Consider the following 25,895-nt stretch of genomic DNA (forward strand, 5'->3'; position numbering starts at 1 on the left):
TTGCAAAAGTGCCATGGGATCTTTTATACCCACTCACTGCAATTGTTGACCATAAGACCATTCTAACGAAAGGTCACCAATCTGAAACGTGAAATATGTTTCTCTCTCCACAGTTGCTGCCTGACGTGCTGAACATTTTGGCTTATAATACAGGAAATTCAGTTCCCTGGGTTAATGTTATATGTGAACCCTAGCTCCTCAAACAATGCAGCATTCCCCCAGGAGCCCATTGGAAGTATCAGTCTAGATTATGTGCTCATATTTGCAGTGGGACTTGAACCTGCAATATTTTGACTCTGAGCCAGGACTGTGTTAAATTCATCCTTATGTTGTGTACTCTGTGTTGCAACACTACCCTGACATCTCCATGAGGGTGGAAGGGCTATCTTTACAGGCTGTTTGATGAAGTGGTTACTTCTGGAACAGCAGTTAATCGCAGCCAGGCATAGCTGGCATATGTCCTCTTTCAGTGGCTCTTTAGGCTTGTAGGATTATCGATCCATTTGCAGCAGGCACTTGTCCAGAGCATAAAATGAACGGAAATTTGACAAATGCTGAAACTGAGTAGTTCCACGCAGAGATCAGAAGAAACTACGCAGAAAATAGATACAAAGAAAACATTGATGCAACAGGGAGAATGCTGGTGAGGTTTGAGGTGACAAATTGGCTGCATTACATCACAATGTGTGCTGACATTGGACTGATTTTGAATTGTCACAATGATTTAATCTTTCCATGTCGAGATAGAAATGGGTCTGTTTCTGAATTTGCTTGCAGTTAAATCTATGTATTTTTGAATAAACCTTACAGAGCATATATAAGACAAAAAAAATGAAAAACACAATTCTCTGTAACCACTTTTTTCAAGCAATCAATCCACTCCACCCATGTAGTGAAGATAAAAGTGACTGTCCATCTATGTATTCATTTATTTTGCAAAGCAACATTTAGTTAACATTCTGTTAGACCAAAACATTTAAATTTTATCCTGTTTGTTCCCTGGGCAGTTTAGCTGTTTCGGTAAAGATGAACATTTTGCTCTTCGCTCCAGGACTACTGTTCCTTCTAATCTCTGAGTTTGGATTTGTGCGGACCATCCCAAAACTCGGGATCTGTGCTATGTTGCAGGTACGTTAAATCTTCCATCTACAGTTTCTCTCGGAGTTGGAATGGTCGTAAAATGTGAAGATCGTATTAAGTATAAATGTTCAAATATCCAGTTCACAGTGATTTCTATAGATCACCAGATAACTATTAGTGAGGATAACCATTCGGCCTGTCTTGGTTCTTGCTTCCAAAATGATTCAATAATTCCCTTCCAGCCAATGACAGCATCCATTTATTTGTTAAAGTAGTCTTTTTTTTCATTTGTTCAAGGGATGTGAGTCTTATTATCTAGGCCAACATTTAATACCCTGTAAGAACTTTTCATAAACCTATGTATTATGCTGGCTCTCATGTGAGAGACTTCTCTTTATTAATTACAGCTTAGCAAATACAAAGAATTCACGGAGACAGTAATTCTGGTTGAAGATGTACTTTATTGTTGCCCAGGCCTGGTCCACGTGTGTGGGAGAATGATTTGGGGCAGCCCAACTTATTCTAAATTACATTGTTATCAGTATTACAATTATGCATTTTTCAAAATTCATCTGCCCGCGTCTTTGCTCATCCTAGCAGGACATGAGCCAATCATTTTAGTATGAATCATTTACCTTGGCCAATAACATTTCACTCTCTGGCAACATGAGAATACGTAGGTTCGTAGAGTTTGAAAGTTCTTTTCCCACCATCTCCTAGCAACCCAAATATGTAAGCCATAGAGTTCAAAGGTACCTTTTCCACTGTCTCCTAGCAACCCAAATACGTAGCTCCATAGAGTTCAAAAGTACCTCTCCCACTGTCTACTTAGCAACCCTTTATCGGGAAAACTGAATTATTCTATTCATGCTACTGTCTGGGAAGCTTGTACTTTCTAAAGCTGATAAGATAATTTTCAGTAGCTGTATTGTTTTCAAGGAATGTGGTTCTTCTTGGTCAGCCGTATCACATCGTGCCCTAGAATGTCATTAGGCAAGGTATATGCCTTTAATACAGAATACAATATGTTTTCAAAAATACATGTTTAAATTCTCTAACAGTGGTTATATGTGTTTCAAAGCAAACAGTACCTTTGTAACTCCAGGTACTTTGTCTTGTACTATACTATATTCACTCCAAATTAACCTATTCTGATCTATTAGTCTTTTTAGTCCCAGGTTATCCTAAACTCCTCCAATATATCCATCTCTAATTGTGCTTGAAAAAGTGGTGGTGCGCCACCTTCTTGAACCTGCAGTCCATGTAGTGGATCTAACCATCTCCCCTCAGTATTCAGCGGCATTACCATTGCTGAATTCCTCAGCGTCCCCATCCTGAGGGGAGGCGAGGTGTAACTGGATCAGCCATTTAAATACTGTGGCTACAAGAAGCTGTAATTCTGCAGCAACACCTGCACTACCACCCTTGTTCTTCCAGGTGTTACATGTTCTGGGTTTGGAAGGTGCTGTCAAAGGAGCCTTGGTGAATTGTTGCGGTGAATCTTGTACAGACTCACACTGCTATCACTGTGTCCAGTGGTGGAGTGAGTGATGTTTAAGGTGGTAATGGGGTGCTGATCAAACATACTGCAGGTCCTGGATGGTGTCGAGTTTCTTGAGTGTTGTTTGAGGTGCGCTCATCCAGGCAAGTGGAGAGTATTCCATCACACTCCTGACTTGTGCCTTGTAGATTATGGACAGATGAGTTACTCGCTGCAGAATTTTCAGCCTCTGATTTACTGTTGTAGCCACAGTACCTTTGTGGCTGAACCAGTTAATATTTAGCCAATAGCAACCCCTAAGGTGTTGATGGTTGGGGATTCAGCAATGGTAATGTCACTGAGTGTCCAGGGGAGGTGGTTAGGTTCTTTCTTGCTGAAGATTACCACTGCCTGAAGCTTGTGTGGTTTGAATGTTAATTGCATCTGCACAATCCATTTCATCTACATATCACTTTGTTTATTGTTATTTCAAAGCTGAGATATTCTACACTAACTCTGTTTTGAAGTAATATTCTTGATCTATTTTCTATACTTTTCATTATTTTACATAGAGTAAGTTCACCTTTTAAGGCTGAAAACCTCATTACTCTTCTCTTATGCTCGGGATAATAGCCATCACTTAATTATTTCCAGATCCTAAGTATTTCCTTTTGAGTATTTTTCATCAGAACTGGGCACGGTTCTCTGACCAGAATCAGATCAGAATAAATTAATTTAGAGAGAATATACTATAGTAAAAGTACAAAGTAGCTGGAGTTACAAAGGTCCTGTTTGCATAGAAACATATAACCACTGTTAGAGAATTTAAATATGTATTTTTGAAAATATATTGTATTCTGTATTAAAAGCATACACCTTGGCTAGTTTCACTCTCGGGCATGACTTTTTAATTAGGAAATACTCAAGTATTCTCGATTTAGATTTGGCCCCTAATTAAAATAACTTTCCCCTTTTCACCAACTCTCTTCTCTCTTCTTGTCTCTCTTCTAAGAGCTAATATTAATTTATTTCTATACTTCATATTCTGTCTGAGTGCTCTGTAACACTTGGAAATAAGTGGACATATTAGCGAGAGGCAACATGGTTTTGTGAAAAGGAGGTCGTGTCTAACTAACTTGATCGAGTTTTTCGAGGAAATGACAAAGATGATTGATGAGGGTAGGGCAGGGGATGTTATCTACATGGACTTCAGTAAGGCCTTTGACAAGGTCCCTCATGGTAGACTGGTGCAGAAGGTGAAGTCGCATGGGATCAGAGGTGAGCTGGCAAGGTGGATACAGAACTGGCTTGGTCATAGAAGACAGAAGGTAGCTGTGGAAGGATGCATTTCTGAATGCAGGGCTGTGACAAGTGGCATTCCTCAGGGATCAGTGCTGGGACCTTTGCTGTTTGTAATATATATAAATGATTTGGAGGAAAATGTAACTGGTTTGATTAGTAAGTTTGTGAACAACACAAAGGTTGGTGGATTTGTGGACAGCGATGAGGACCATCAGAGGATGCAGCAGGATATAGATTGGTTGGAAACTTGGGTGGAGAGATGGCAGATGGAGTTTAATCTGGACAAATGTGAGGTAATGCATTTTGGAAGGTCTAATACAAATAGGAAATACACAGTAAATGGCAGAACCCTTGAGAGTATTGATAGGTAGAGGGATCTGGGTGTACAGGTACACAGGTCACTGAAAGTGGCAACACACGTGGAGAAGGTAGTCAAGAAGGCATACGGCATGCTTGCCTTCATCAGCCGGGGCATTGAGTTTAAAAATTGGCAAGCCATGTTGCAGCTTTATAGAACCTTAGTTAGGCCGCACTTGGAATATAGTGTTCAATTCTGGTTGCCACACTACCAGAAGGATGTGGAGATTTTGCAGAGGGTACAGAAAAGATTTACCAGGATGTTGCCTGGTATGAAGGGCATTTAACTATGAGGAGAAGTTGGAAAAACTTGGTTTGTTCTCACTGGAATGACGGAGGTTGAGGGGCGACCTGATAGAAGTCTACATGATTATGAGGGGAATGGGCAGGTGGATAGTCAGATGCTTTTTCCCAAGGTGGCATAGGTTTAAAGTGCGAGGGGCAAGGTTTAAAGGAGATGTACGAGGCAAGTTTTTTACCCAAAGGGTGGTGAATGCCTGGAACTCGCTGCCGGGGGAGGTAGTGGAAGCAGATATGATAGTGACTTTTAAGGGGCGTCTTGACAAATACATGAATAGGATGGGAATAGAAGGATTTGGTTCCCAGAAGGGTAGGGGGTTTTAGTTAAGTCGGGCAGCGCAGGCTTGGAGGGCCGAAGAGCTTGTTCCTGTGCTGTAATTTTCTTTGTTCTTTGTTCATGCTCCTAATGCTAGCTTAATTGGAACCATGTATACTCATTTCTGTGCCTTTTGCAGAATCTCTCGCCAATGTTTTTCACTAATGCAAAACCTCTGTTTGAGGAAAACTATTAAATGCTAATAAACAGAGCCCATCATTAGTATTATTCAGTCCTGTTCATATGGAAGCTGGTTTTCTGTCAACAAATGTCTCGATCTGCTTTATCTATTGTTGGCAATGATTAGATCTGATTTAAGTGCAAATCCCCTGCTAAATTATTATGGCAGCAGCTTTCAAATCAGAAATTCTTTGTTTTCTGGCCCCCTCAGACTTTTGCATTATCTTTGCACCATGGAAGAAATTGTCGACTTGCCACCTGGGTATAAAACTGCTGGCGCAAAAGAGCCTCCTATAACAGGAACCATAGAAACTGCCCAATTTTTATTTCCGCTCAATCAGGCGGTTTTATGCCCAGCTAACAAGTTGCAAATCTGTGTCTCAGCTCTATTGTATTGAGGTTACATGGTATTAAAATGTTAGATCTGTATGAGGAGAGTTTCCTGGAAATAGATTACTTTTCATCTCCACGCATCTTTTCATTATTTAAATTGGCTCCTGGTTATTTGATATTGCAGCAAGAGACTTGCTATACAGGAGTACTCTGAGTAATTGCTTTCTCTTATCATGTTCATTGTTTCATTTGCCTGAATATTTTATTACATTAGGTAAGAGCTTAATGCAGGTCTGTGGGTGTCATTTTTTTTAAGGTCAAGCAATATTAATCTACAAACTAAATAAAGGATCGTTATATGTTTTGAATATAATTACCGGTAATCCTGCTACATCCTAGAAAATAACTTAATTGGCCAAGGTTATTGGCCTTTATAATTTCTGTCAACCACGTCCTTATATGTTAGTGGCAATTTTTTTATTTATTCGTGGGACTTGGGCATCGCTGGCTAGGCCAGCACTTATTGTCCATCCCTAGTTGCCCTTGAGAAGGTGGTGGTGAGCTGCCTTCTTGAATCGCTGCAGTCCATGTTCTGTGGGTTGACCCACAATTCATTCAGGGAGGGAATTCCAGGATTTTTACCCAACGACCGTGAAGGAACGACAGATATATTTCCAAGTCAGGATGGGAAGTGACTTGGAAGGGAACTTGCAGGTGGTGGTGTTCCCATGTATCTGCTACCCTTACAACAGTATCTGCTGCCCATACAGCAATATTCTCGTTACTGCTCTCACCAACGATAGAATGATGGTTAACCCTGGATTACTGACTTCCCAGGATATGAATTTTCGCCGATCCAGGAACTGCTTTTGAAAGTAGGAGAAAACACATGTCTTTATATTTTTTGGCACACCGGAGGTTACACTGATGGGAGGACAATGGGTGAGATTTTCTGGCTCCACCCACCGTCGGGATTGTCCGGATCTGCCAAAAATTGGCCCGTCGCATCGCCAGTGGTGGGACCTCCCATGGCAGAGCTGGGAAAATCCCGGCCAATACCTTTTGAATTGATATGCATGTGTCATTTTGCCCATGTGTGTTAACATGTTGGAATGAAATTTTGGGTTTAATTAATCCTATTCGCTGTTATGTACTTTTCAGCCACTCCAAAATCTCATTGCCCTGGTACCAACCTAAAGACCAGAAATACAATTCATTGTTTATGCTTTGATATATTCTAATATTGTAATATATGTTTACACCAACTATTTAGAACAAGATCCAAGTAGCAGATGTTTAGAGAACTGCATTTTTCCTATATCAACAGGGGAAAGTTCAATAATCAATGTGTATATCATATCATATATTGGAATAACTTCATATTTAAGTACATAGACCAGCTTTCAAGGCATTCAGGATCTCATCATTAAGAATCAACAAACTGACCAGAATTCTAAAGTTATGTTAGTTTTTGATTTTAAGTTTAATCTGATCTTGAACTTTAACCAATAATAGACTTTTTTTTGTTCTTTGATTTCAAGTAGGATTTCAAGTCCATCAAAGTTCAGTGAATTTTGATGAAAGAAATTTATCCTAAAAGCACACTGTTTCAGATGGCACCACAGCAATGTGAATAGCAACCAGACAGAATTATTTTGCAGTTCCATTTCCAGGTTGGGATTCTCCCAATAAAACAAATTAAATGCCCAAGGGGTGGGAAAACGGGAGTATTTCCCACCTGTTTTTTAGGTGTACGTACCAGAGTAAATCTTCGACACTCTGAGCATTACAGGGTGCCTCGGCCTGATTCCCTCTGGTAAGTAGGGGGTGGGGCCCTATTTCCGCCCTCAGCATAGTGCTGAGTGGGCCACTGTGCATGCGCCAATCTGTCAGAGTGGAGATTGGCTCATGTCAGTGGCCTCCCAGCGCCAGCCTCCCGATCACTGGCCTCCAATTGCTGGCCAGCCCCACCCCCCCCCCCCCACCCCCAGCCTACCAGACCTCCCGGGGCCAACTCTGGTCGTCCTCTCTTCGTCTCCCAACACTCCAAGTGCAGAGTGGCAGCAAGTTCCCCCCCTCCCCCACCCCCGATTGCCTATTGCCCACTGGGCAGTGCCAAGGTGCCCACTGGGCAGTGCCAGTTTGCCCTTTGGGCAGTGCCAGAGTGCCATGTTGGCACTTCCAAGGGGCACCTCCCCCTTTGTCCCCGACTTCCCGGGGCGGAGCCTCAATGGCCTCTGCCCTCATCAGGGGGGTGAGGACGTCTGTTCCCCATTAGTGGAGAGCAGTGGTAAACGCCACTGGAGGGAACCACTCCCGGCAGGGGAGAATACCAAACCGGGCCCACTAGTCATATGGAAATTCTAATTTCAATATGATAATTAGCTCCATGCCCATTGGCTAATTGCGCTTCAAAAAAAAGCACTTGGGAGACGTGTGACTGGTGTTTCTCGCTAAAAGCCCCCTGCTGGTGTCTCCAGCCCACTGCGCTATGCATCTATGTAATGTTCAGTGACAAAACTATCTTCAGTACATCCCTTGTATTGAATCTCCCCTAAAATATTTGACAAATAGAACCTGATATCCACAGCTTCAACAAGAGCCAGTGTTTCCACAGCTAAAGTACTTTTAACAACTCTTTTTATTTTCTTAGCTACCCATTTTCATTCTTCAAAAATATTAGGGAGCCATCTGCGCTCATGTTGGTGCAGATTGCATGTTAATCTTCTCGAAACATCACTAAAATGACAAACTTCTTGCTCTATGGGTCACTCATGGATGGAAACTTAAGTGCGCATTTCTCCTGATTTAATTTTCTTAATGCTTAATTTTCCCGTAAATCCTCAGCTTTAGGGTGTTCCATCACAGTACTTCCAATACAACAAAACTAGCATGTGGCCTTGCCTGAGTGTATAACCAATTCAGCTGCTCTGTCTCTTCAGATGTAACATCATCTTTGTGTTGACCTAGCATAATTAACCAATATAGAAACAACACCCTTTAAATAGAATTGCTGATTTGAAGCTATTCCAAGTTATGCCAACACATTGAATATATTCAAGAGGTGGCTAGATATAGAGAAAGCAGGATTAGGCATTGAGTTGGATGATCAGCCATGATCGTGATGAATGGCGGAGTAGGTTCGAAGGGCCAAATAACCTCCTCCTGCTCCTATCTTCTATGTTTCTATTCCAGACCTATTCTACTTGATATTTAAACCAATATCTAAATCAGTAAACCTGATTGAGTAAACTGCTGATCCATTGATTGTTTCCAAAGACAATTGCTTTATCATACTCCATGTTCAGTTTCATTTGCACCTTTTTCATGGAAGGCTTACTAAACAGCAAGGGTATGTCACGGGTGACTACATCAGTATCGATCAGGTGGCTTACTCCAGCCACTTTGCATGGAATTACCAGTCTTTTTAGTTACCTCAATGCATTGTCATCAGTTGCAATTCTATCAATGAATACAAGTAGCTTTGTCTGTTCCCTACAGGGGCTTAATGGTTTCAATTTTTCATTGCCGCATATGTCATCTTGGACCTAACTTGACCTTAAAAACAGCATAATTTCTTGCTCTCATTAGACAACTTTGTCCAAGTTTGACTCCTTACTAGGCAAACAGCAGGTAGCTGAAACCTGTAAGTGATGTGCTCTGCCACTTAACTCTCACGTAATTACATTGTCACCATACCCTTAACCACTATATGAACACCCATCATATCCTGGAGAACATTAATTCACTGTTTGAAATTTCCAGATAAAGGGCTCCCTTCTCATGTGCTGCTAACACTGTAAGTTGGATCTATGTCAAAAAAGGAGAAACAAAGTGGGAAGACTACTGATCTTGCAGTTGTAAGGTGATAGAAAAATGGGAATCTGCCCCAAAACGATGTAGAATTTCAGTAGACTGTTTGAAATGTTGAAGCAGTCCAAATAATGTGTTCATTTTGAAATGTAAGGCTGTGAGATTAATGTGGCTTAACTCGATATTGAGAGTTTGCTTTCAATGTGCAGTTCTCCATCTCATTGTTTATAAGCTGCTAAATAAACCTTTCAATCACTGTTCAGCAGTGACTCACTGCCTTGCTGATCTTTGAGAGCAAACAATTCATTGTTGCTCAAATCCCTTTATGTGGAAAAAGGAACAGGTGAACAGATGTTAGTTTAGTTTATGGACACACTGAAAATGTTTTTATGCAAAGCAGTTTCTTCAACTGTGGATTAACTACTTTACACTTGAATGCTTTTATTGTGTCACTGGTTTACTGAAAAATTATTTGTGCATTACTTCCCAACCGCTGCAAAGCTACTTTTAATGTATGAGTGTATTCATAAGTTCCAAAAGTGGAGGTAAACCTGCCTCCTCGTAGATAAAAGCCAAATACTGCGGATGCTGGAATCTGAAATAAAAACAGACAATGCTGGAAAATCTCAGCAAATCTGACAGCATCTGTGGAGAGAGAGCAGAGCCAGTGTTTCAAGTCAGGATGACCCTTTGTCAGACCAGCTCTGACGAAGGGTCATCCAAACTAGAAACGTTGGCTTTTTTCTCTCTCCACAGATGCTGTCAAACCTGCTGAAATTTTCCAGCATTTTCTGTTTTTGTTTCTGCCTCCTTTATAGGTTGGTTCTCTTGACGTGGAGATGCCGGCGATGAACTGAGGTGGGCACAGTAAGAAGTCTCTGAACACCAGGTTAAAGTCCAACAGGTTTATTTGGAATCACGAGCTTTTCGGAGTGCTGCTCCTTCATCAGGTGAGTCATCACTCACCTGATGAAGGAGCAGCACTCCAAAAGCTCGTGATTCCAAATAAACCTGTTGGACTTTAACCTAATGCTGTGAGGCTTCTCACTGTTGGTTCTCTAAACAGTGAGATCTCCAATCAAATATTGATGACACTCATAGGTTACACTGTTTCTAAGGTTTACTATAGACCAGCAGTGTAAACCAAGGTGACATTTGGAGGCACCACTCTGCTAAAAGAGGTGGTTGCAGCCAACACTATTGGTAATATAAAGTAGCTTTCTATTGAATACAGAATTAATCATGTTCATGTCACACCAACCAACAAAGCAATTTTACCAACAGAACTGTTCTTATCCATTGGGAAAGGTAAGTATTTGTTTGCGGCTTTAACCATACTTACATTGAATAAATGCAGCATGAAAGGACTTTCCTCGTATTATCTATCATGTCATTTGAAGAGGCAGTCACTTCAGGTTTACATGTTCGCTTCAACTTATATAATACTGTCACACGTTATCAGCATCTCCTCCAGTTAATATTCAATTGAATGTAGAACTAAATCAACGTACTTAAGAAATGATGTTATCACGGCAGCAATGTCCCCTATAGGCTGTGCAGCAACTCATGAGTTCCTGCGTCAGGCTGCTCATTAATTTTCCCCTTTATTTACGTAAGCGCCCATCTGTGGCTATGCAAAAAAAAAATGAAGGGGCCATGCAATTACACAAATTGGCTGCACACAACAAAAATAATTAGAGCATTCATTGATTCACAGTATTGCTTGATCAGGGAGAAAAATGGTCAACTGTGGTTTTAAAAAATAGTTTCAACAGAATTGAATGGATACTTTGTAAAAGAAACATTTACATGGTTGTAGGAAAGAGCAGGAGAGCGGGATTAATTGAATAGTCTTTCAAAGAGCTAACAGGCATGATGGGCCGAACGGCCGCCTTCTGTGCTGCATGATTCTGTGTAATGCTGCAATCCAAATATTATTTTTCTTCCTTGTACATTATTTAGGTAGTTTTGGGCTTGCCTTTCCTGATGGAGAATCCAGCTGGGTATGTGACAAGTGCTTTCGACCTAGGCCGCCAGTTTCTCTTCAAGTGGACGGTGAACTGGCGTTTTCTGCCTGAAGAGATCTTCCTGAATCGTTATTTCCATCTTGCACTGCTTGTGGCACACCTGAGTATCTTGATCCTCTTTGCCGTCTACAGATGGAACAAGTAAATGTCCTTGATCAGTTTTACGTGCAGTATGTCTATTCAGGTGTAGAATGCACATCATTCAATGGAAATAAAAACAGAACATGCTGGAAAAATTTCAGCAGGTCTGACAGCATCTTTTCTCTCCCCACAGATGCTGTCAGACCTGCTGAGATTTTACAGCATTTTCTGTTTTTGTTTCAGATTCCCAGCATCCGCAGTACTTTGCTTTTATTCAATGGAAATAATTGGGTGTGCTTTTTGTAACTTTTTGTGTGCCATTTTTGTGTTTGTCAAGTTGAGAAAAGTCTGTACTTGAGAATATGTAGTGTTGCCACCAAGCACTCCAAGAAGCAATGCAAGATTATTCTGTCCCGATGATGTGCACTCACTATTTTGCTTTCGCATTATGCCTGAATGAAACCTTTGAAGAAAATTACTCCTGATTCACCTGTCGACATTTTTGTTAATCGTTTGCCTTTCCCACACCATCCAATACCGGAATTGTCAAATGAACCAAATTGAGAGTGGCTGACTATTATGACATCTCTACCACTTACATCCGTGGGTGTTCAACTAGATTCTGCCCTGTTGAAAAGCCCCAAAGGATTAACCAAACAACTCTACTGTGGTATAGTCAGCTACATTACAAATCCCAAAGCATATTTTCAAAATGTTTTTAACCCTTTTTATAGAAACTAAGTTTTCATTTCATTTATGGAAAATGCCTTGAACAATATTTCAGAGTTGCCAAGATTCTGAATATATGGTGTCCTTTCTGGTACAGAGATAACCCTTCCCTCAGTTGGATCCACTTTTTTACTTGTTCGTGGGACATGGGCATCGCTGGCTGGGCCAGCATTTCTTGCCCACCCATGAGGGCATTTAAGAGTTAACCACATTGCTGTGGCTCAGGAGTCACATGTAGACTAGGCCAGGTAAGGACGGCAGATTTCCTTCCTGAAAGAACATTAGTGAACCAGATGGGTTTTTACAGCAATAAACCATGATTTTGTGGTCTTGTTCCAGACACTCATCACCCTCTGTGTGAATAAATTGCTCCTCTGGACACTTTTGTATCTCTCCCCTCTCACCTTAAACCTATGCCCTCTAGTTTTAGACTCCCCTGCCTTTGGGAAAAGATATTGACTATCTAGCTGATCTGTGCCCCTCATTATTTTATAGACCTCTTTAAAATCACCTCTCAGCCTTCTACGCTCCAGAGAAAAAAGTCCCAGTCTATCCAGCCTCTCCTTACAACTCAAACCATCAAGTCCCGGTAGCATCCTAGTAAATCTTTTCTGCACTCTTTCTAGTTTAATAATATCCTTTCTATAAGGTGACCAGAACTGTACACAGTATTCCAAGTGTGGCCTTACCAATGTCTTGTACAACTTCAACAAGACGTCCCAACTCCTGTATTCAATGTTCTGATCAATGAAACGAAGCATGCCGAATGCCTTCTTCACCACTCTGTCCACGTGTGATTCCACTTTCAAGGAGCTATGAACATGTACCTAGATCTCTTTGTTCTGTAACTCTCCCCAACGCCCTACCATTAACTGAGTAAGTCCTGCCCTGGTTCAATCTACCAAAATGCATCACCTGGCATTTGTCTAAATTAAACTCCATCTGCCATTTGTCACCCCATTGGCCCAATTGATCGAGATCCCATTGCAATCAGAGATAACTTTCTTCACTGTCCACTATGCCACCAATCTTGGTGTCATCTGCAAACTTACTAACCATGCCTCCTATATTCTCATCCAAATCATTAATATAAATGACAAATAACACTGGACCCAGCACTGATCCCTGAGGCACACCGCTGGTCACGCAGGCCTCCAATTTGAAAAACAACTCTCTACAACCACCCTCTGGCTTCTGTCATCAAGCCAATTTTGTATCCATTTAGCTACCTCACCCTGGATCCCATGAGATTTAACCTTATGCAGCAACCTACCATGCGGTACCTTGTCAAAGGCCTTGCTAAAGTCCATGTAGACAACATCAACTGCACTGCCCTCATCTACCTTCTTGGTTACCCCTTCAAAAAACTCAATCAAATTTGTGAGACATGATTTTTCACTCGCAAAGCCATGCTGATTGTCCCTAATCAGTCCTTGCGTCTCTAAATGCCTGTTGATCCTGTATCTCAAAATACCTTCCAACAACTTACCCACGACAGATGTGAGGCTCACTGGCCTGTAGTTCCCAGGCTTTTCCCAGTATCTTCACTTTAATTTCAGCCTTTCTCTTTTTCTGTCTTCACCTCTCTGTTTTTACTTAATTCTCTCTCTGTCTTGTTGACCACTCCTTCATTTCTATGTCCTTCTACTTGCACTTTCATCTCACTCTCTAACAGCATTCCCTTCTATCTCTCTACTTCTCTGCCCTTCCTACTCTGTTCCCTCTCTACTCTTACATTTTTCTCTTTGTCCTTCCTTTTGCCTTCTTGTACTCTCAGCCACTGTAATGATATCTGTTCTGGAAATCTCTACCTCAGCCTTTGTGAGCCCAGGCCAGTCATTTGTGCCAAGATGGTTCTCCTCATCATCACAGATGAGCTAATGTCGGGCCATTAATGAAAAGCTTTCACTTGTGGTAAAACACACTGGTAGAAACAGGTTTTGTTAGCAGCTGCATCCTAGATTTGCATATCAGACCCTACCTGAGGGATACACAATATGTTAGGTGGAAGAGAAGAGGAAGTTGTGTGATTTAGTTGTATTCGGCACAACATCGTGGGCCGAAGGGCCTGTTCTGTGCTGTACTGTTCTATGTTCACTAGAATCCGTAACATTGAGTTTTAACCTTTCAAAATTCCCACAAATCCATCAAAAGTTTTTTTTTCTCCGCCAGTAGGAAGGATCCAAAGTTGGAGTTCCATAGGCCGGGTAGAAATAGGAGGCAGACAAGATTAGTTAAATATTGCTGCTCTAGATATTGAACATTTCTAAAGTCTTGCATAGAACAGGCGTGAGAAACTTCCAATAACCCACAAGAGAAAGTAATTTGTTCCAATTTACTACAAGCCTGTATCTTAATCCTATTGATTTTCTTGCAGGTATTGTACTAATTTCTGTTCCTTGGTTTATGTGTCACAGATCTGAGGAGCAAATGCTTTCACTTCTGAAGGCCCCAGAAGAGAGAAAAATGCAACATGAAAATGTGACAGCAGATCATATCCTTCCAAAATTCACTGTATCATTACTCTTATTTATGATAGTAAAAGTAAAGATACAGCATAGATGTCAGGGGAAGCAAGTTGGGACGGAAAGCCACTCTTATGGATACATATAATGTAAGCTCGAGTGCTAAAGCTCTAAATGAGTGTTTTTCAAATGTGTCCATGAATAGTCTGTAGGATCATCAATTTCCTGCCAAGTAATTTCTATTACTATGTGTATATATATAAAAAAACTCCCAACAGTGACATTGTTTTCTTTGAGTAGCATAAACTGACCTTCAAGCCACGTGTCTTTGTGCTGATATATGCATGCTGCCCATAAGAATATGTCAGGATTTGCGGTGGTCTCCAGGCTCCATTAGTATTTGTAAGGTGTCCCTGACAGAGTTTGAAAATCACTCTCATAAATTGCTTCAACGTTTTAGCAAAATTGGAGTCACTTTGTTTCTGTGATGCAAGGAACGTAATTGGGTCATATCATTGTTTTAAGTTGCAAATCCTCGATGTATTGCAGTACTAATCAAGGCAAGAGATGATAATGTTAGGACAGGGAATATGAGTGGAATATAAACAGATCTGGGGAGCAAACCATCCTTTCATTCCTAAGTCGGTACGTACTTCTGGAATTCTTGCCTCATGAAATCATTTGGTTTTTGCTGGTTGGATAACGACAGAATTGCTGTTCATGTTGTATGCTGCTGTAAGGTGACTTGTTCCTCCAACCCACCGTGTTAGCTCTGTCACTGAAATCAGATTTTCTATATCTTAACTCCTTTTTCCTTTACTGATGAACACAGATTGTATTTGTCCTCTTTACCTCCAATTTCATCGGGATCTGTTTCAGCCGATCACTACACTATCAGTTCTACGTCTGGTACTTTCATACTCTGCCATACCTCTTATGGAGTATGCATGTGAAAAAGCTTGCTCATCTTCTCAAGTGAGTCTCACCATTTTCTGTAGAGCAATATCTACACCATGGTTCTTTGTATTATATGTAATAGAATAGGTCTTAAGTGATTTGTTTATTTTACATTTCTTGTAAAACCTCTGAACAAGAGATAAGAGAGAATCAAAAATTAGAATTCAGAGCTAAATAGATAATAGCAAGAGCAATTTCTGCTTGCAATATACTCCTTCAAACATGCAAAGTGAGATATTCATGAAGACATTAAGAGACCAAATTCATCTTGAGCAGTAGTACCAAATAAAGAATAGCAAATTGACACCCCACCTAATTGGCTTACTCATTGATTTCAAACCCGATTTTTACCCCTAAATTTTGTTGCATTCAAAGAACAGGCACATCTTGATAAAATAAAGTAACCAGCAGGATACATGTGTAGAACTCTGGAGGAAGAAAAGATGGCTTTTCATGGCCAGTGGAATAACTTAAATCAATGTTTCTAGAAAACCAGTAAGAGTTTTAACAACACCAGGTTAAAGTCCAACATGTTTATTTGGTAGCAAATACTATTAGCTTTCGGAGCGCTGCTCCTTCGTCAGATGGAGTGGAAATCTCTATTAATCTCAAACAGGGCACAGAGACACAAAATCAAGTTACAGAATACTGATTAGAATGTGAATATCGACAGCCAACCAATATTCGCATTCTAATCAGTATTCTGTAACTTGATTTTATGTCTCTGTGCCCTGTTTGAGAGCAGATTTCCACTCCATCTGACGAAGGAGCAGCGCTCCGAAAGCTAATGGTATTTGCTACCAAATAAACCTGTTGGACTTTAACCTGGTGTTGTTAAAACTCTTACTGTGTTTACCCCAGTCCAACGCCGGCATCTCCACATCTAGAAAACCAACCAGAACAGGACAATAATAGAAACTGAAAATATGTGAAGAGAAAAGGAAATAGCTGACATTTCAGGCCTGCAAGTGTTTGTTCTATTTTTCTCTCCACAGCTGCTTCCTGATCTGCTGAGTATTTCTAGCATTTACTGTTCTTATTTCAGGTTTCCAGTATCTGCAGTATTTTGCTTTAGCATTGTGGTGTAAATGCCTTTTCTTTTAACTTTAACTTCCGGCTGGCATTTGGATGCCAATAATGATTCCTCCTTAAAAAAATACTCCATAGTTTCTATTGAGTTTTGCTGTTTTTCTCAACCAAATTCCGCAGTGTGTTTGACAACCAGGAGCTCCACAAGTCAACAAAAGTCCTTGTGTACAGAGCAGTTGTCATCATCACACTTTCGTACTGCAGTGAGACCGACACTGTATCAGCGAAGTGTAAGAGCACCAGAGAAATTCCATCAGCAATGCCTCTGCAGCATCCTCCACGTTTAATGAGATCACCGTCAAACAAATGCTGGTGTCCTTCATGAAGCCAGCTGCACAAACCATTGTTTCACGAGATGGAAAGCCGCCATTCTCAAATTCTGTATGTAAAATCTACAGTTTGAAATGGGTTTAATTTTTTATATTAATCCTGTCTGCTCACAGGTGCTTGAATTGGGAAGTATAGAATCTATAGTTGTTTTCCAGGTCACAGATTCTTTTATTACTGGGAGTAACAATTTTCAAATAATTGTTAGTGAACAGTAAGGAGTTTGTGCATTGTGATGCTTTCTGTATCAATCGAATTTAAACAGTTGGTCAGATGCATACAGGAGAAAAACATTTATATAAAACCTCTCTTTCCTCTTGCACATGCTACTATTCCCCCACCAACCCCCCCCCCGCCCCCAACCCCCAACTCCCCTTCTCAAACACACGCATGATAATTTTACTTGATTCTGTTCCCGTTAGGTATATAGATAGCAGTGTCCAGAGTTCAAGCAGTGCCCAGAGAGTTGAAGTTATTTTCATGCTGCTGGCACAGATTGAATGATTTGGATTGAGAAACGGGAGTGGTTAAACCTTGGGGCTTACTATTTACTTATCACTGGGCATATGTGGATGCCCTCAAATCAATTAATGACAGACAGTTAATAGAGATTACCTATATGCAGATTTGTACTGTTTAAAAAGGTGTTAAAGGTAGGTCATTTAGAAATTGTGTTGATGCCATCTTTAATTCCTCTTTCAGAGTACTTATTCTGGGATTAATTGAGCTGTCCTGGAACACCTATCCTTCGACTGTATACAGCTCAATTTCGCTCCATGTCTGCCACCTGATTATTCTACTATCTCTATGGTATGGTCATGCAGAGCCTGAGAAGAGTGCACCAACCGATGACCCTGATGTATTGAAAAAGAAAAACTGATCTTTGGACTTGAAGATTCCCCAAGGCACTGCTGAATTCAGAATTTGATATAGCTAGGGGAGAAATTAAGAGAACAAAACACATATTCGTGGTGACTCGCAGCCTGAAGTATGTTATAGATTTGTGATCCCATGGCCATAATGGACACCAAACCATTTTATACGAGTTGGATATCTGCAGCTTTGGTTTTCTCTGGATGCCATTTTGCACTTCCCAGCTGTCTCCTAATGTTTTCTTTTCTCTCTTACTATCTTTTAGGTTTTGGTTTACAATGATTATTTTTTTGCTGAGAAGTAAGCAGAGCTATTATCCCAATAGAATGGAAAGATGGAAATGGAGAAAAAGATCAATGCTGTACTTATTTATAATTTTAGAGTGATTTGTCTTCACACGTTGTTTCTCAGCATCATGTATTTTTAATCCTCCCGCAGCAGCAACCACCTTCCTACACAAAACAAGGAATTCTTTGGAAGATTTCAGGTGTAAAATAAGTGACGGCCACAATTTTAAGAATGCAGCTTTTTAAAATGGACATTGAACTACAGATTTAGCTTCATTCTTGATGAATTTTGTGTCTGTTTACAGAATCCATTAGAATTAGTCTCTGATTAAATGATGGAATGAATGGGAGTTTATTAGAAGTCCAGTTGCATCAGTTGGTGTGGCCATACCAACATAAAGAGAGCAACAAATTGACTTTGTAAAGATTTCGATATCTCTATAAGATTTCACGTTGAGCTAAATGCTTAGGGTTAAGAGTCCGATATGTGTGATCTATAAACTGAACAAATTACAGAATTTTTATAAGATAGTAATTGATATGAGAGCAGATCAAATGTGCTAGTATTTATTTTTCAGGCATGCAGTGTATGAGTAATACTGATATAAAAGGCAAAGATTCCCATTGCTATAAGGTATGCTGAGGCAGGCTTTTTGAATAATGTATGCTCAGGTTTTGCTGAATAAATGTAGAAACTTATTTTTTACTAGCCATTAAGTTTATAATCAAAGAGAAATAATTTTATAAAGGAATCTGCAATAATGTGAATATTTTTATCCAGCAAATATCTGTATGGACAGCTCCAGATAGACCACATAGACTTCTTTTGTCGCAGTCCACATAACCTCTACAATTTAGAAAGCCCCCCACACATTTATCCTGCTTGGGTCACTGTCAGTGTGGAGTTTGTATGGTCTCCCCGTGCCCGTGTGGGTTTCCTCCGGGTGCTTTGGTTTCCTCCCACAGTGCTGGTTAGATGCATTGGCTATGCTAAATTCTCCCTCAGTGAACCCGAACATGGGGTTGGAGTGTGGCGACCAGAGGATTTTCACAGTAACTTCATTGCAGTGTTAATGTAAGCCTACTTGTGACAATAATAAATAAACCTTAACTTTAAAAAAAACTTTAAAACTGACAGCTTTAACTGGGCATTTTAGTGTGAGTTCAATTGAAATTAATGTTGAAGGTGCACATTGTCACACACTTTCAAGCAGGCAGTAGCTTCCAGAGCACATTGAAGCAAAGCACCTCCCTGAAATATGAAGGACAGCAGCCAGGGAATCTGAAAATCCACAGCTTTTGTATCTTGGTTAAAGTGCTAGGCTGTCCATGTCCTCTGCCAGTAAAACTGACAAAAGATGTGGGATCAGGGAAATGGCTCACATTTAGTGAGATGAAAACCGAAAATGCTGGGTAAACTCAGCAGGTCTGGCAACATCTGTGAAGAGAAAAAAAGAGCGGCACGGTAGCACAGTGGTTAGCGCTGCTGCTTCACAGCTCCAGGGACCTGGGTTCGAATCCCGGCTTGGGTCACTGTCTGTGTGGAGTTTGCACATTCTCCCTGTGTCTGCGTGGGTTTCCTCCGGGTGCCCCGGTTTCCCCCCACAGTCCAAAGATGTGTGGGTTAGGTTGATTGGCCATGCTAAAAATTGCCCTTAGTGTCCTGAGATGCGTAGGTTAGAGGGATTAGTGGGTAAATCTGTAGGGATATAGTGGTAGGGCCTGGGTGGGATTGTGGTCGGTGCAGACTTGATGGGCCGAATGGCCTCTTTTTGTACTGTAGGCTTTCTATGATTCTATGATTTCTATGAGAGTTAATGTTTCAAGCTCAAAATGACTCTCAATCAGAACAGATTTTCCAGCATTTTCTGTTTTTATTTTAGATTTCCTGCAGTATTTTGCTTTTATTTCAGTAACACATAATGAGCCTTTGCTAGATTGTGGGCACCCCCATGCAGAAGTGACCAGAAAACTCCAGTAGCTTCCTGAATCAGGCCCACTTGTAAAAGATATTTTGTCTTCCCACCCCTCCAAGATTCCAGCCTGGACTGTCAGCTGGACCTGCATGTGGTAAAACCAGGCATGTCAATGCTGATTCTAAATTTGCCAGTAACCTTTATGCTGCCACCCTCTGCCCTGCCCCACCTTACACCGATGCTATTGTGGGTGCAACAAGCTTGGGTCTTGGCTGAATTTGTGCCCATTTATCAGGCATCCACCCAGGATGGTACAGATTTTCAGGCTCAAGTTGTTCTTTGAGGAAAAGTGGAATTTCTGTCTACCCTGTAAAAGGTTCCCTGGAGCTGTGCAAAATGTAGGCTGCCCATTGCCACACACATCAAAAACAAAGTGAAAACTTCAGAAAACTCTGTTCCAGTATTTCGAAAGAAAGCAAATTTGCTAGGAAATATTGTGAATGGCACTGTGGTTAGCACTGCTGCCTCACAGCGCCAGGAACCTGGATTCAATTCCGGCCTCGGATCACTGTCTGTGCGGAGTTTGCACATTCTCCCCGTGTCTGCATGGGTTTCCTCCTTGGTCTTCCGGTTTCCTCCCACTGTCCAAAGATATGTGGGTTAGGTTGATTGGCCATGCTAAATTGCCCCTTAGTGTCAGGGGGATTAGCAGGGTAAATACATGCTTATGGGCATAGGGCCTGGGTGGGATTGTTGTTGATGCAGACTCGATAGGCCAAATGACCTCCTTCTGCGCTGTAGGGATTCTATGATTGGACCGGATTTTACTGTCAATAGCGAAACAAGGCCACTTGCCGCTTATTTGAATTAAGGCTCATTTACAGATCTAGCAATCACTTTTGTGAGAATTTCGCATCTATTATTGTACAGTGCTACTAAAGCTAATTGGGCATTTCCTGGTAAAGAACACTGCAATGTGGAGCTGGAGAGATGTCGTCAGGCTTTCTAAGCAGCCACTCACATTAAAAGATTTTTACAGCCCCTGAAACAGAACAAAAAAGCACTAAAATAAAATCAGTTTTTAAAAAAAATCTTTACAGCAAGCAAACTAAAGATTGGAGCATGCACTTGGAGTGAAGGTAGAAGCTAAAACATGCTGAAAAATATTTAGTCAAAATATCTGCTAATTAATCATTATACAGCCCGGTACAATTATATTTTTTCTTGAGCTAATTCTATTGTTCACCCAATTTTATTACTCGCCAGTCACACCTGATTGAGTAAAGTGTAGTGTTTTACACCGTCTCCTGCCAATGCAAAATGGCTGCCTAAGATGGCCACCGATACCTGTCTGTTTATATGCACTGGTTCGCGCATGCACAGAAAGCCAGCCTGCCTCAAAGCTTTCTTTGTCAGGGCGCAAATTACTGTGCTGATGGTTTGATTGTCAGGCATGTGAACCAGTGAGCAAGTTGAGGGTTGGGGGCTAATAGGTAACAGGTGGGGGCAGCATCCAAGCTCACAAGCTCTGCCATTAAGTTGCCCTGAACAAAACTGCCTCATCAGGAGCTCACGGAACAGGTGGCCAGGAATTTGTGTGTGGTTCAGCCTTCATCCACCTGTTAACAGGTTAGTTTGAGGCTCTCGGAGGAACTGCATTTGAGGATGGATGGCACTGAAGGAAGGCCCAGGGGTGGAGGGATGGAAGCAGACCCTTTTTCCCAAAGAGGATGGAGAGAAGAAGAACATTCCAGTATTCTAATATTTGTTTCCCTAAATAAGCCAAGTTGAAGCACCACCATGTTGCTCCTTGTTGACTTCTGGCTGCTGCTCACTCTGTCACTCACAGTGACAATGGAGTGAAACACTAGAACTGCGCATTCACGGCATTGGCAACAAATGCAGTCAACTTAAGGGATTACAGATGGCATTGTATGAGCAGAAAATTGAAATTCTTACTGGTTTCAGGCAACTGAGCGCCCATGGTGGAGACTGACCGGCTAAAACTTCATTTGTGCATTCATCTGTGCATCTCACAGTTTCAAAGGAGTAATGACAGCAAACACTGACCGTTCACCATCGATACCCCACTCCTCAAGTTGCAGTCTGTTGTTTTTAGATGCTCCTTAAAGCTAGCTTCACTGACTGTAAAATTATGTATAGCAAACTAACGCAAGATCAAATGTTTCCATTTAAAAATTCACAAGTTCTGGACTGGACACCGTTTTCAATGCATTTTAAATGGACCTATTCCTAAATAGATGCCAATTCCAAATAAACCGAGTATCTTCACATCCCTCCAAATTGTGTACATTTCTGAGCAGACAAAACCTCTAAAAGTTGAACTTGATGGTGTTTAGATGAGTGCAATGTGTTTTGTAAACGTCACTGTAACAGGCATCAGCAATCCACCACTTCCATATACTTTCTTGTTGAGCTTTGAAGCATCTTCATTTCCGTCTTAATTGTACAGTTTGTGAAATGTATAATCATGCATTAATCAGAATTTCCTCAGTTTCTGAACAGTGTCTCTGTAAACCATTCGTATTCAGACTGTACAAGCAAAAATATTTTTCAAAAATGTTTTATTTTCCATGTAGTTGCCTCACTTTCATTTTCACACCAAAACTGAAAGTAAGAAAATAAACTTTTAGAAATTAGCTGGTTAGATGTACATGTGTGTACGGTATCGCTCATTGTTAATGAACTTGTTTGTACAGCCCAACTGTCTGTCTGTTGTTCTACATCCACTTCTGTATACAAAGTCAAAATATAATGCTATAGTGATACCCAACAGTGGGAATCTAGTTAACATACATGAGGGGACCCAGGCTTAAAAGGTGGAATTTTCAATGCCAATGAGTGTGGAGGATGAGGTGGGGTAGGTGGTGCTGATCCCCATCCCATCGGCTGGCTCCATGGCATGTTCTCACTTACGTGGGATTGAGAGTTGACATCCGAGCCAGAGGTTCCAATCTATCTGGAAGCCTCCACTGCAAGGATCACACTACGGTAGTAGCTGTTACTGCAGAGGGCTTTGCTCATGATCTCAGACCCTGCTGGCGCTCCAACTTAATATGAAGCAGGTGACTGGGAATGGAGGTGTCCACTTCTGTCAGTGGGGTTGCCGGACTTTGACTTTGAAAAGTCTCTGGTTCTCCAGTCGCGGGAGCCCACTGGCGGCGATTTAATTGACACCTCCTGCAAAATTACCCTGCACACTGCATTTGTGGTGTCTTTTTTCAAGGATGTGGGAGCCACTGCCGAAGCCAGCGTTTATTGCCCATCTCTAATTGCCCTTGAGAACTTGGAGACACTGAAGTGATCATATCTGTGCTGGAGGATGGCACACACTCTGAGGCATCCTGCTTAGAGGTAGGGTTGAGGCTGGTTCTGTGGCTGGTCTCCATTTTGAGCCTCTCACTTTTCTTGCTGGTACCTGGAATAGAGAAAAGACACAGCTCCTGACTTCATTGCAGTTTGGTTCAAACCCTGGACTACAGATCTCTGCTCCAGAGGTGAGATGAGAGTGACTGCCATTGACATCAAGGCAGCATTTGACTGGGTGTGGGATCAAGGAGCCCTAACAAAACTGGAGTCAATGGGAATCAGGGGGAAACCCCTCTGCTGGCTAGTGTCAGACCTGGCACAAAGGAAAATGGTTGTAATGGTTGGAGGTCAATCATCTCAGCTCCAGGGCATCACTGCAGGAGCTAATCAGAATAGTGTCTTAGGCTCAACCATCTTCAGATGCTTCATCAATGACCTTCCTTCCATCATAAGGTCAGAAGTGGGTTTACGTACACTGATAGAAGTGGGGATGTTCACCGATGACTGCACAATGTTCAGCACCATCACAACTCCTCAGATACTGAAGCAGTCCATGTCCAAATGCAGCAAGACCTGGACAATATCCAAGCTTGGTGCTGACAAGGAGAATATAATATTCATGCCACACAAGTGCCAGACAATGACCATCTCCAACAAAAGAGGATCTAACCATCACCCTTTGACATTCAATGGCATTACCATCACTGAATTCCCAATATCAACATCCTGGGGGTTACCATTAACCAGAAGCTGAACTGGATTAGCCATATAAATACTGTGGCTACAAAACCAGGTCAAAGGCAAGGAATCCTGTGGTGTGTAATTCACCTCCTGGCCCCCAAAGCTTGTCCACCACCTACAAAGTAAAGTCAAGAGTGTGATGGAATACTCTCCACTTGCAGCTCCAACAACACTCAAGATGCTCTACACCATCCTGGACAAAGCAGCCCCACTTGATTCCTATTCTTTCCACAAACTTTCAACCCATCCACCATTGGCGAACAGTGGCAGCCGTGTGTACCATTCACAAGATGCACTGCAAGAACTCACCAATGTTCCTTAGGCAGCACTTTCCAAATCCATGACCACAACCAAGTTTAAAGTTTATTTATTAGTGTCACAAGTAGGCTTACATTAACACTGCAATGGAGTCACTGTGAAAATCCCCTAGTCGCCACACTCTGACATTTGTTCAGGTACGCTGACGGAGAATTTAGCATGGCCAATGCGCCTAACCAGCACGTCTTTCAGACTGTGGGAGGAAATTGGAGCACCTGGAGGGAACCCGCGCAGACACGGGGAGAATGTGCAAACTCCGCACAGTGACCCAAGCCGGGAATCGAACCTGGGTCCCTGGTGCTGTGAGGCAGCAGTGCTAACCACTGTGCTACCGTGCCAAAGGACAAGAGAAGGGAAGGAAGCAGCAGACGGGAAATTATAGGCCGGTTAGCCTCACCTCGGTCATTGGCAAGATTTTAGAGTCCATTATTAAAGATGAGATCGCAGAGTACTTGGAAGTGCATGATAAAGTAGGACTGAATCAGCACGGCTTTGTCAAGGGGAAGTCATGTCTGACAAATCTGTTAGGAGTTCTTTGAGGAGGTAACAAGGAAGTTAGATAAAGGAGAATCAGTGGACATGATTTATTTAGATTTCCAGAAGGCCATTGACAAGGTGCCGCATAGGAGACTGTTAAATAAGTTAAGTGCACATGGTGTTAAGGATAAGATCCTGTCATGGATAGAGGATTGGTTGACTGGCAGAAGGCAGAGAGTGGGGATAAAGGGGTCTTTTTCAGGATGGCAGCCAGTGACTAGTGGTGTGCCTCAGGGGTCAGTGCTGGGATCGCAACTTTTTACAATATACATTAACGATTTGGAGGAAGGAACTGAAGGCATTGTTGCTAAGTTTGCAGATGATACAAAGATATGTAGAGGGACAGGTAGTATTGAGGAAGCAGGGGCGCTGCAGAAGGACTTGGACAGGTTAGGAGAGAGGGCATCGAAGTGGCAGATGGAATACAATGTGGAAAAGTGTGAGGTTATGCACTTTGGAAGGAGGAAAGAGGCATAGACTATTTTCTAAATGGGACAATGCTTAGGAAATCAGAAACACAAAGGGACTTGGGAGTCATTGTTCAAGATTCTCTTAAGGTTAACATGCAGGTTCAGTCGGCAGTTAGGAAGGCAAATGCAATGTTAGCATTCATGTCGAGAGGGCTAGAATACAAGAGCAGGGATGTACTCCTGAGGCTGTATAAGGCTCTGGTCAGACCCCATTTGGAGTATTGTGAGCAGTTGTGGGCCCCATATCTAAGGAAGGATGTGCTGGCTTTGGAAAGGGTCCAGAGATGGTTCACAAGAATGATCCCTGGAATGAAGAGCTTGTTATATGAGGAACGGTTGAGGACTCTGGGTCTGCACTCGTTGGAGTTTGGAAGGATGAGGGGGGATCTTATTGAAACTTACAGGATACTGCGAGGCCTGGATAGAGTGGATGTGGAGAGGATGTTTCCACGAGCAGGAAAAACTAGAACCAGAGGGCACAACCTCAGGCTAACGGGATGATCCTTTAGAACAGAGATGAGGAAGAATTTCTTCAGCCAGAGGGTGGTGAATCTGTGGAACTCTTTGCTGCAGAAGGCTGTGGAGGC

General features: G+C 41.7%; 1 protein-coding gene across 1 annotated transcript in view; it reads left to right on the forward strand.

Moving 5' to 3' along the window:
* Positions 1–22,572, forward strand: part of alg3 (ALG3 alpha-1,3- mannosyltransferase) — a 41,670-nt gene extending 19,098 nt beyond the window's left edge. Inside the window, exons 5-9 of the mRNA XM_078206546.1 lie at positions 1,008–1,128; positions 11,124–11,329; positions 14,416–14,491; positions 15,293–15,438; positions 17,539–22,572. Coding sequence (XP_078062672.1) covers positions 1,008–1,128; positions 11,124–11,329; positions 14,416–14,491; positions 15,293–15,438; positions 17,539–17,716 — 727 coding nt within the window. The 3' untranslated portion in view covers positions 17,717–22,572. The remainder of the gene's footprint in view (positions 1–1,007; positions 1,129–11,123; positions 11,330–14,415; positions 14,492–15,292; positions 15,439–17,538) is intronic.
* The last annotated feature ends 3,323 nt before the right edge of the window (positions 22,573–25,895 follow it).

This window comes from Mustelus asterias, chromosome 3, assembly GCF_964213995.1.
Source record: "Mustelus asterias chromosome 3, sMusAst1.hap1.1, whole genome shotgun sequence".
Taxonomy (NCBI): domain Eukaryota; kingdom Metazoa; phylum Chordata; class Chondrichthyes; order Carcharhiniformes; family Triakidae; genus Mustelus; species Mustelus asterias.